The sequence below is a fragment of the Plecotus auritus genome (assembly GCF_963455305.1).
Source record: "Plecotus auritus genome assembly, chromosome: 6".
NCBI lineage: Eukaryota > Metazoa > Chordata > Mammalia > Chiroptera > Vespertilionidae > Plecotus > Plecotus auritus.
Window position 1 is genome coordinate 85566418 of NC_137773.1, and position 12310 is coordinate 85578727.

Consider the following 12310-nt stretch of genomic DNA (forward strand, 5'->3'; position numbering starts at 1 on the left):
CAGGCATGCACGTACAGTGCGATTGAAACTTCGTGGCCCATGCACAGAAGTCGGTTTTCGGCTCTCAAAAGAAATTTCAATCGTTGTACTGTTGATATTTGGCTCTGTTGACTAATGAGTTTGCCAATCACTGATGTAGACAATACAGAACACTTTTATCTGGTTTGGGAACCACGGCTGCCACTGCCTTTTTAACTTCAGTTCTCCCTTTAAATGGCTTCAGTGCTCACTGTCTGTGTCTTACTGGCCTGCAGTTTGTCATCTCATGAGAGAAGGGCTCTGGAAACCCAGTGCCTGGGCTTCTAGCAAGTTCAGAAGTATTCATTTGGGGCTTTTCTGCCCCCCACCAATCCACAGTCTGGTGTCCATTGTCAGGTGAAACTTTCCTGCCACCCCTCCTGTTGCAGGCCCCCAGTGGTGGGGAGATTCTGAGGCCAATGGAGTCCTGGTGCCTGTGGGGTGTGGGGTGTGGGGTCCCTTCCTTTATCTGCTGTCACTGATCTTGTTCCACTTCTAGTTCACAGCAAGCCCATCTATCTGCCTTTGGATTCATGCCATCTTTTATGTCAGGAAACTTGTACTATTCTGTTGGAAGTACCTTTAAATCCCACCCTGACACTCTTCTGCTATCCTTTCACCGCCGTCATTTCTGTCACCCTTCCTTCACCTCTGTGTGATCCACTCCATTACCTTCTCTCTCCCCCTCTTCATCACCTTCACTGTCTCAGTGCTTCTCCTTTGAACCCAGATGCCTCTGCCAGCCATGGGCAAACTACGGCCCGTTCGGCTGTTCTATCCGGCCCGCGGAGCCGAAAGAGCGGAGGGTTCTCTTGCTCTCCCCTCCGCTCCTTTACTTTGAATTTATATTAGTTCACACAAACACGCCATCCATGCTTTTGTTCCGGCCCTCCGGTCCAGTTTAAGAACCCATTGTGGCCCTCGAGTCAAAAAGTTTGCCCACCCCTGGGTCTAGTCCCTCAGCAGCCTCCCTGCCACTCTGAGGATAGATGGATCCAAGGAAGCAGGGGCTTTGTCCCTGAGCATCTCCCATTTTTTTCAAATGGGGATCCTTGGCTCTCAGGCTGCTGGTCTCTTTGGAGAAGGGACACGATGTCTTGCTGGCCTGACATGGATGTCCCCCTACCCTGGCCTCATCAGCCTTGACTGCTCTTCTCTGTGTGTGTGTGCATGTGTGTGAACACGTGTGCATATGTGTATGCGTGCGCATGGGTGTAGCGGTTTCCTTCTTTCATAAAAGCTGTATTTGGTCCCCTCCTCAAAAGCTCTGTGAGGCTCAGTAGAGCTGGGTGGGAGTGGGTGTTCAGCAGGCACAGGTAGAGTCAGGGCCGCAGCTATTATCGGCTGTGGGTGTGTGGGAACCCCACTCTGGGGCCATCAGGCAGCCCGTCATATTCCTCAGCCACTCTGCACATACTCAGGGCCATGCCCAGTGGGCCCCTGCCCCCCACAGACCAGGGCTGGAACCTCCCTAGTCTGCTTGGGAAGCTCGGGGGCAGGAGGAGCCAGGGAAGGGTGGTGGGGCAATGGGACTTTGTAGGGTCCTATGGGAGGGGTCAAGGTGCTCTGGTGCCCAATCCTGAGGACAGTCATGAAGGTAGACAATGCCCTGGTTGCTCTCAGCTGGCAGGCCTGCCCAGTGAAGAGTGGTTTTGGCCAGGTAGTTTTTTTGGGGAGGGGCAAAGGCTTGCCCCTCACTCCTGCCCTCTTACAGAGTTTCCCACACCTACTACCCCAACTGCGCAGACTCTTAGCTTTGCCATACAAGTCACACCTAGGCCATTTGCCCAGTGTCCCCTCATTCACTTGAGATGTGTGGCCTTACTTTGGCTGAACTTGCTCTCCAGGAGCTTTGAGCAAGGGTCAGTCCAGGGCTATACCAGTCAGGTGCACCAGGTGCCGTGTAGGGCCAGTCAGAATGCTGGAAGTTCTTTAGATGATAGTTTTCAGATGCCCTTTGCCTGGGATCTCCTCTTATTTTTTAAAAAAATATTTTTATTGATTTCAGAGAGGAAGGGAGAGGGAGAGAGAGATAAAAACATCAGTGATGAGAGAGATTGGCTGCCTCCTGCATGCCCCCTACTGGGGATCGAGCCCACAGCGCAGGGTGCCCTTGACCAGAATCGAACCTAGGACCCTTCATTCCGCAGGCTGACACTTTCTATCCACTGAGCCAAACCAGCCAGGGCGGAATCCTCCTTTTAAATCTGATTTTGCAGAGGTGTGAGGGTGTTAGGCCACAATATATTACTAAGGGATTTTTTCAGAAGCTTCGGGTTCCAGACCAACTGGAAGTGGCCCTCCTTTTAAGCAGTTTTTCAAAACCTGCTTAGAATGTGTCCAGGAAGGAGTGGTTCACATGTATGCAAACCAGGCATTGCATGTGTGTGTGAGGGTCCCTCCTGGTTTTCAGATGTCTTCACACAGCGGTGTGTTAGGGATGGCATAAATGAACAAAGTAGTCTCAGGCTCTTGTTTGAAAGTGGGAAATTTGGGAGTGACATACTTTGTTCATTTTGCCCCAGACAGGGATTAGGGATGGGCTTCTAATAGAACTGAAGTGGGTCCAGAGCATGTGCAGGGTCATGGCATTTTCCTGAAAGAGGTTTGGGATTTCTATCAAAAGGAGACATCAGTAACATAATTAAAAAGCAGCTTAGGGTCATGGATCCTTCCTCACAGAAGAACGTCTTGGATCCTGGAGGCATAGCCCCTTTTATCTATTTCCTTTGTTTTTCCAGCCTTGAATGTTTGAGTTTAGCACCCGAATCTTCAGATTTCTCACTAGAAATCTAAGAAAACCTTCTGCTGGCAGGCTGACCCCAGCCAGTACCCTGTTGTCACATGGCCTCGCACCAGAAACAGGCGGGTATTCTAGGTGCCTGTTGCATCGAGGCCGCAGTTGACAGAGCGAGAGAAGACATCCCCAGAAAGAGCCTTCATTGAAAGGTTGTGTCCTTGTCCTCATTTAACTCTTATTAGGGTCCCAGCCTTGGCACTGCTGCTATCCAGGTCGGGTATCTGTGGAGGGCCATCCTGGCCACTGCAGGAGGTGCTGAGCAGCATCCTTCCTCCACCTACTCGATGCCGGGAGCACCCGCAATCATGACAACCTCAGATGTCCCTAGACATCGCTCAGTGTCCCCTCGGGGCAGGGTTGCCCCAGGTGAGACCCACTGACTTCCTCTGTTGTTATTTATTTGTATTTTATAAATAAACTTGTGTGTGCTGATATGGGATGCAGCACCTTTCTGTTGTTAACTGGCAACTGGAGAATAAGTGTTTTTGTTGCCAAGCAAAATATTTTCTTTCACCGGTGTCATAGATGGGATAATGGAGTCCTTGGGAATGGTAAATGGATTTTGTCCCTTTTGGAAGCTGTCGGCAAACTTGGGCATCAGCGTGGTGTTCTTCCCTCATTGGCCCCGAGCAGGGTGAGGGTTCAGCCTCTTTAGAGTTCATGGCTGATGTTTTGAAAACAGGTTGGGTTAGCCCCTCCAGCATGGCTCAGTGGTTGAGCGTTGACCTCTGAACCAGGAGGTCACCATTCGATTCCCAGTCAGAGCATATGCCCGGTTGTGGGCTTGATCCCCCTTGTGAGGCTTGCAGGAGGCAGCGGATCAATGATTCTCTCTCATCGTTGTTTCTATCTCTCTCCTCCTCTCCCTTCCTCTCAGAAATCAATAAAAATATTAAAACAACAAGATAGGTTGGATTAGTTCCTTTTCCCAAAGCTGTTAGGTGGCCTGCTGGGCACCCTGAAAGGGGGCTTGAGGCTTGCAAACAACCACCCAGGACTGGAGAGACTAGTCCCAGTTGGCCCTGTGGGGCCCAGAAGGGTGCCTAATGCTCAGGAGGCCCTTGGTCCAGCCCAGAGGTTGCCCCTGACTAGGAAGGTGAAGGGGCCAAGAGTGGATTTCTGAGCCCAAGCAAGCCCAACACAATGCTCTGACACTAAGCCCTTTGTGCTGGTCCTTAGTGTCCCCTTGTGGAGAAAGGCAGGGTGGGTGGGGGCAGGAGAGCTGCCATCAATTCACAGTCAAGGCCTGGTGGTCTGTTGCCTATTGGATTTGCTCCCAGGAAATAGCTGTGCCTTTTCTCAAAGGCAACCTTCTGACAATTCCCACTTAGAATTGTCATCCTCCCCTCTGCCTCTGGGCTTCTTACCCAGCCCTTCTTTATTTTATATGCTTAGTACTTACAACTGGTTACCTTCCCATTTTCCTTATCTCTGTGGGTGGGTCCCCTGAAACCAGGCTCTGAGGTGGAGCCACATCTTAAAGGTATTTATCATCTGCCCTCTTCCATGGAATGTAAGGCCCTCATGGATCTTTGTTTTCCCATGTTTCCCCTCCCCAGCACGTAGAACTGTAATTACTCCCTAGTAGGTGTTAATGAAGGGGATTCCTAGAACATGTGTCTGGCATAGCCTTGCTCTGTTCCAAAGCTAGAGAGTGAAATGGCCCTGCCCTCCAGTGATAAAGGTTTTAAAAGGACTTCAAATGCAGCTGGTGGTGCCCATGTTTCTGGCACCAGATCATTTGGGCGCTTGATAAAGTCACAGATGGTTCCTGGTGCCCTTGTGGGACAGTCCCAGTGTGCTTCCCAGGTAGTGGCTGCTGGTCTCCCAGGAGTGGGCAGTGAGTCTCTGATCGTTCCCCTGTCCTGAGTGGAAGTGCCTGTCTGGAGGCACCGCTGACTTCCTCCTTGGTCTCACAGATCATCCCTCCAAAGGAGTGGAAGCCACGGCAGACGTATGATGACATCGATGATGTGGTCATCCCAGCCCCCATCCAGCAGGTGGTGACGGGCCAGTCAGGCCTCTTCACACAGTACAACATCCAGAAGAAGGCCATGACGGTCGGGGAGTACCGCCGCCTGGCCAACAGCGAGAAGTATGCAGCCGGGACCCTGGAGGGTGTAGGGCGGAACCTTGAAACCCTAGCTCTGAGGTGGAGCCACACCTTAAAGGCCTCCACCCCCCTGGTCTGCAAAGCCCAGTCCCCCAGGGGCTCTGGGGGTGCAGAGATTGTAGGGCACATGCAGCCCCCTACAAAGCGCATGTCATCTGCTCTGGGTGCACTGGGTGGATCTCGACATCTTGTGCTCAGAGATCCTCTCTGTTCAAAGAGGGCGAAATCCAGACCCTCACCAACCCATGGCCACCTGTCCACCTCACCCTACCTTCAATACCCACTACTGAGGGCTGCCCCTTGGAGTTCAACCTGTTTCCTTTCCCCGGAGTGTATCCCCTATACCCTCCCATAATGTCTCAGTTCTGATGGTGCCTCCTCAGAGAGGGGCTCTCTAATATTCATTCCTGCATGCTGCTTCCTTTAACATGGTGCACACAGGGGCACACTCATGCACATTCTGTGTGCTCATGGGTACACTCGTGGGCATTCCCAGTGCATACACAGTGCCCTCACGAGCATACCACCATTGTTTTCTCCTTCCTGTTCTCTGTTACTCCCAGATTCCTGGCTTTCTAAAATTGTTTGTGCATTTCCAACAGTACCTTTGCTCTCCAACATAAGTGTACTGTGAAGGCAGGATGTTGGCTGCCTACTCATGCAATGGCCCTGGCGCCTAGGACAGTGCCTGGCCCATAATCAGTGCTCTTAGTATGTGCTGAGCAGCAGGATGATAACCGCCAGAGCCCGTGCCCATCCACCTGCCTGCTCCAGCTGCCCCTGGTGTGCGTTGTGACTTGTATACCACAGGCCCAGTTAGCTGATGAGGTGGGATAAGTGGGCATTATTCCAGGCAGGGCCACCTGCCCATCCTATACACACCCCTTGGAATAAATGCTGTCCCAGCAGCAATGGGACCACATTTGTGTTTTCTGGGGCTGTGCCCTGTGGTGGGGAGGGTGGGTGATCTGGGCAGAGCCTCTCCCTTGGTGTATCTGGCAGATGCCCTGGGCCTGGTTCAGCTGTGAGATCAGATGCATGCTCTGAGACCCCCTTTTCGGTGTGCTGTTTGCTCACAGATACTGCACTCCCCGGCACCAGGACTTTGATGACCTGGAACGCAAGTACTGGAAGAACCTCACCTTCGTCTCTCCCATTTACGGCGCCGACATCAGCGGCTCCTTGTATGATGATGTAAGTTCTGGAGACCAAGAAGTTCTTGGGAAAATGAGGGACTCAGTTTCCATGGTGGAGGTGAAGGAATATGAATGGAAATGGAATTGAAAATGGAAGTTAAAATGACACAAGCTTAGCTGGGCTTTCTGTTTGGGCTCCAGTTACAACTATATGCCTAGTCTTAGAATGAATGAAGAAGGGATCTCATGGTTTTCTGACTTGCAAAATCTTTCCTACTGAGTTGCAGAGTTCTGATGGCTCTGATCTTACACCCTCAGAATCCTGGGAGCCCCAGGTTCTCAACTGGCCAAGCTGCCATGGGTTCACTTATTTCTGGTCCCTTTGCTGGGCTGGGGGGGCTTTGGGGACACCCAGGCAACAGAGAGGGGCCTGGCCTTGGCCTGTCCAAGGACGTAGACCAGATGCTGGTGACTGTGACCAAAGGCCCAGAGAGGTGCTGGTGTTAAGCAGAGGGAGGTTGAGTGGGACCCTTAGTTTTTAGGGGGTAATTTATTAATATTTATGGGACCTCAGATAACCCTAAGGTTAATTTCAGAGTTACTAAACCTAGCTCTCTCCTGGGGGTGTTCTGTATGGGGTACCCTGGCCTAAAATATGGCCTTTTCCACTCCCCGGGTGGTCTTCTTGGTCCCCATCTGTGCCCCTCATTCCATGTTGTCACCCTGAAGGTCATCTCTTACCAGGATAGTCTCTTTCATTCACTCAGCCCATGTTCACCATGAGAGCAGCTGGTGGGCGACACCTGAGTTCTGGTCTTAGGTGGGACTGGAGTTGTGTGGGAATAGCACCCCCTCCTGGGAAGAGTGGGGACCCTCCTGGATGGGGCTTGTGACAGGTGGGGCTTGTGACTCCCAAAAGGTATCGGAAAAATCAGGACTGCTGCGTGGGTCCCCACATGAATTGTTGGCCAGCATTTCTTTTTGCCCAGAGTGGTTGCGCCATGTTGCATTCCACCAGGAATAAGTGAGAGTTCCTATTGCTCCACATCCTAGTCAGCATTTAGTGGTGTCAGTGGTCTGAATTTTGGCCATTCTGATAGGTGTTTAGTGGTAGCTCATTGTGGTTTTAATTTGCATTTCCCTGGTGACATATGATGTGGAACATCTTTTCATGTGCTTATTTGTTATCAGTGTATCTTACTTGGTGAGGTTCAGGTCTTTGACTAATTTTTTAAGTGAATTGTTTATTTTCTTATTGAGTTTCAAGATTCCTTTGGAAATATTTTCTCCTAGTCTGGGGCTTGTCTTCTCATTCTCTTGAAGACTCTGCATTGTTTTCAAATAAAAATTCAAAAGTTAAAAAAAAAAATTTAGAGCCCTAGCTGGTTTGGCTCAGTGGATAGAGCATCGGACTGCGGACTGAAGGGTCCTAGGTTCGATTCCAGTCAAGGGCACATGCCTGGGTTGCAGGCTCGATCCCCAGTAGGGGATGTTTCAGGAGGCAGCCGATCAATGATTCTCTCTCATCATTGATGTTTCTACCTCTCTCTCCCTTCTTCTTGAAAATCAATAAAAATATAGTTTAAAAAAATTAGAGCCTTGTCCAGGGAGAACCTCTGGGTTTGCTCTTGTGTGCTGCCTGCAATTGGTCGTAGTGATGGCCCCGTGAAGGACCCTGCTGCCCAGTGAGGCTTGGCAGGGCCAATGCTGAGATCGTGAGCAACACCTGCCATAGGTTCCTGAGGAGGCTTTGGGGCCCTGTGTTCCCTGTGCCTGATCTAGTGCAACAGTCTCCTTTACAGATGTGGTAGCTTAGGCTCAAGCAGAGAAATGACTTGCCCTGGCCACACGATGAGTTATTGCCTGATTTAGACTACAACCCAGGTCCCCCGATTTTGGCCGCATTGTGGATGTGTGGGCTCGATAGTGAGGTGAATTGGACAAAGCTTTAGGGAGGCGACCTCTTTTTGATGTGCCCTGACCTTGGGAAGCTTCTATTCAAGGCGACCTTGGGCTTTTCTTTCTTATACTGAGGGGTCTGGTCACTGACTCCTTCCCACCCCCCATATTCTGGGCTTCTGCCAGGACTCACCTTACAAAGACCAGCCACTGGTCTCGCCAAATCAAGGGCCTGTAATGTGGTCAGGAGTGGGTGGTACAGGGTGGATTGGGGCAGAAAGAAGGCTGATGTTCACTCACATCTCAACAGGCTTGAAGGGTTCTCTAGGGAAAGGAAGTTGATTAAAGCATGTTTTGTGAGTTCTTATTACAGGACGCAGTTTGCTTGCTTGTGGCATTAGGAATAGATGGGACTGGTAGGTGAGGATTCCAGCCTTGTTTGCTTGGTTCTGAGAACCATCTCCATCTCCTCCATGCGGAGATTCCAGAAGGGCTGTCTGGCACCTTTGCTGGTCTAGCCCCACTCGGCAATGTCTTCCTCCTCCTGTGTCATTGACTTTGAGGAACACAAGTTACTCATTACCAAACTGCGGTCTTTACTGCCGAGATTAACACATACCTCAATGTGGAGTCTAGAGAAAGCTCTGCCCAACTGCATGGCGCAGGGCAGTCAGTCAACGTCTGCAGGGTATGAGCAGCCCAGGATGCGTTTTGGACACGGGGGTGGGCGAGGCTCTGAAGTGGGCAGGTTTGGAGCTGACAACAGGGCTCTTGGGCCCTCATGGGGGTCACACTGCAGCAGGCAGCTCAGAGGGAAGGACACTTCCTGTCCTCCCACTGATGTCTGGGGTTGGTGGGGCCTGGGTGCCCCAAGGATGGCCGGCCCACTGACTGTGTGCCTGCTGCCTCACAGGACGTGGCCCAGTGGAACATCGGGAACCTTCGGACCATCCTGGACATGGTGGAACGTGAGTGCGGCACCATCATCGAGGGTGTCAACACCCCCTACCTGTACTTCGGCATGTGGAAGACCACCTTCGCCTGGCACACGGAGGACATGGACCTGTACAGCATCAACTACCTGCACTTTGGGGAGCCTAAGTCATGGTGAGTGTCCAGCCAGCGGCCTGACTTGCTTCACAGGGTGGAGGGTCTCTGCTGCCAGCAGGGCAAAGGGCGGGGGAGGGCAGGTGGATAGGCTCCTCTGGGTCAGGCAGGCATGGGTGCCTTCTGGGAGGCTCCCTGTGGCCAGGGCTATCAGGCAGGGTGGGCCAGGGTTGGAGCTCTGGTAGCTCTAGATCTGCTGGCTCTGCCTCCACTGGCTTCAGGGCAGCCTCAGTTTACACCAGTTTGGGGATGAGGTATACGTGCCCCTCAGAAATGAGCTTCCTGATTTGTGGAGTTTGGGGTTTGGGCCTAGAGAGCTTCCCACTGAGCAGTGGCTGGTTCTGGGCTCCCTCAGCACCTCCCCAGGCCGAGTCAGGCACGTGGTTGTTGTACTGGGGCTCTCCTGTGGCCACAGGCCTGGGGACAGGGTAGCCTTGAGCACTGAGCCTCCCTTGCCTTCCTCTTGGCCTTCGGTTTGAGGGGTGAGATTAGCAGTAGACCCCTGCTGCCTGGGGTCCCCACTAGTTTGCAGGTGTTGAGCAGGGGTGGGTGAGCTGTCCCGAAGGCCACTCTGTGAGTGCTGGGCTCTGCAGGCTGGGGCATATGTCCAGTGTGCTCTGTGTTCTGGAATTTCTGAGCTAACACTCACCTCACATCCAGCTTCTGCTGGCAGGCCAGGATGCATCTGCCTTCTGTTTGTTCACTGCTGTTTCCAGCAGAGACTTCTGAGCTGGGGCTCTGCACCTCCCTGCCTCTGTTATCACAATAATCAGTGAAGCTCAGAGGAGTGGCAGGGGAGGTCCGGGAGCAGATTGGGGCACTCAAGACCTCAGCCAAGCTAGCTAGGGGGAGTGGGGGACGGGGGCAGGGAGACACAGCACAGCTGGGGACACAGGCAGCAGACTCTTGCCAAGGTACCCTTTACCTTGACTGAGCCTGTACCCATAGGCACCTCAACCCCTTTAAGTTGCTTGGACCTCCTGGAGCCCTTTGCTGAGTGGGGCAGGTACAGGAGTTCTGAGCAGAGGACTCAGGAACCAGGAGATATTTTGGGTGGGAAACCAGGCCTCTCTTCTTCTTTTGGCTGTATGACCATGCTCTCCTCACCTCTTATGTGAACAAAGCCGTTTCCTCTCAGAAAGGCAGAGAAAGATAGAGAAGCATTGGACACAGACATGGTGGGAGCATTTGTATGAGTGTCCCAGGGCTACTGTAACAAATGACCACAAGCCTTAGCGCACACACATTTATTCTGTCATGTTCTGGAGGTCAGGAGTCTCACAGGTGTGGGCTGGGCTTTTTCTTTTGGAGGCTCCATGGGAATATCCGGCCTTTTCCAGCTTCTATAGGAGCTGTATTCCTGGTTCGTGGCCCCTTCTTCCATCTTCACAGCCAATAGTGCAGCCTCTTCCATCTCTGACTCTGACCCTCCTGCCTCCCTCCCCTTGCCCCAAGGGGTATCCAGGGTCATCCCCATTCCAGGGTCCTTAATCTATCTGAAAAGTCTCTTTTGCCATATGAGGTGCCATGTCCACATGTCCTGGGACTAGGACTGGGATGTCTTTGGGGCCATTATCCTGCCAGCGCTGGGCCTCTGGCCTTTGAACTGTGCTACCCTGCGTGTGTAGGGGATCCTTTTACCATTCCAGGGCTTGTTTTCAGCCCACTTCTCTCCTTTGGTTGTGTGTGGTGGCTTTGCATTAGCCCTTGGTCATCGAAGCCTCCAGGCTGGGCGGTATTTACCTTTTAGGGGTAAATTTGGAAGAGATTGGCGAGTTAGTGATGCCCTTTTTATAAGACCTGAATCTCACACCCACGAACGTGATTCTGAGCACTCGGGCAGAAGTGTTTCCTGGTCAGTGGCACTGTCCCAGTGCTGTCCAGGAGGTCCCAGTGTCCGTGCAGCCACCCTGTACCCTCCTCTCTCCATGGCAAGGCTAGGCTGTGACTCCACAGAGGCCCCAGTCTAGGCCTGGTGGAGAGGGGGCCACGCTCTGCCCCAAGTCCACACCTGCAGGCTGGAGGGTGGGGCCTGGGAGTGCAGCTTGTGGTGGGAGTAGACCTGCCCCTCCCCTGGGGGCTCTGCCTGCTGTCTCCCACTCCCAGCAGTCAGCATGCTCTCTCCGTGGGCCGTGTAGGCTGAGTGCCCGTGAGCAGCCTTCTGACTGCCTGTGTAGACCCACAGGCTGCATCATATCTTTGTGTGTAAGTTTGAGAGTACACCTGAGTGTGTATATGTGTGCTTGTATGTGTGTGAATATATGTATACTAGAGGCCCGGTGCACAAAATTTGTGCACGGAGGGGGGTGTCCCTCAGCCCAGTTTGCACCCTCTCCAATCTGGGACCCCTTGAGGGATGTCCGACTGCCCATTTAGGCCCGATCCCACCAGGGGGGATCAGGCCTAAACGGGCGGTCGGACATCCCTCTCACAATCCAGGACTGCTGGCTCCCAACTGCTCACCTGCCTGCCTGCCTGATTGCCCCTAACCGCTTCTGCCTGCCAGCCTGATCACCCCCTAACCACTCCCCTGCCAGCCTGATCACCCCCTAACTGCTCCCCAGCCGGCCTGATTGCCCCTAACTGCCCTCCCCTGCCGTCCTGGTCACCCCTTACTGCCCTCCCCTGCCACTCTGGTTGCCTCTAACTGCCCTCCCCTGCTGGCCTGATCGCCCACAACTGCCCTCCCTTGCAGGCCTGGTCCCTTCCAACTGCCCTCCCCTGCAGGCCATCTTGTGACGGCCATCTTGTGTCCACTTGGGGGCAGCCATCTTTGAACACATGGGGGAGGCCATCTTGTGATCTTGGAGTGATGGTCAATTTGCATATTACTCTTTCATTAGATAGGATGTATGTGTGAGTATACGTGTGTGTATATGGGAGTGTTTGTTAGTGTGTGTATGTGTGTTTATGTGTATGTGTGTGTTTCTATAGTTGAAGTGTTTTTGTGTATGTATGTGTATCTGAGTGTGGTGTGTGTGTGTGCCGGGCCTGCTTGATGGCCTGGATGATACTTCATGGTGTTGGTCAGTGACTTGGCCACATATCTGACTTGGCCACTGTCCTCTGTCCTCTGCATCCCAGAGTTTGGTGCAGCTCCCCTCAGGGCCACTAGATGGAGCCCCTGCCCTTCCCCATGGACCATTATTATCTACCAGCACCGAGGGGGATATTTCCTAGGTTCTTTTTATTCTTTTTAGACTCCACCTTTTTAGAACCCACTGGGCAATGATCATC

The 12310-nt window shown here is 52.6% G+C and overlaps 1 protein-coding gene across 2 annotated transcripts in view; it reads left to right on the forward strand.

Moving 5' to 3' along the window:
• The window catches only part of KDM4B (lysine demethylase 4B), a 135306-nt gene that overhangs the window by 41218 nt on the left and 81778 nt on the right, over window positions 1-12310 (forward strand). For both annotated transcript variants that reach the window (XM_080674888.1, XM_080674889.1), the window contains exons 4-6: window positions 4738-4913; window positions 6011-6125; window positions 8880-9073. In XM_080674888.1, coding sequence (XP_080531014.1) covers window positions 4738-4913; window positions 6011-6125; window positions 8880-9073 — 485 coding nt within the window. The remainder of the gene's footprint in view (window positions 1-4737; window positions 4914-6010; window positions 6126-8879; window positions 9074-12310) is intronic.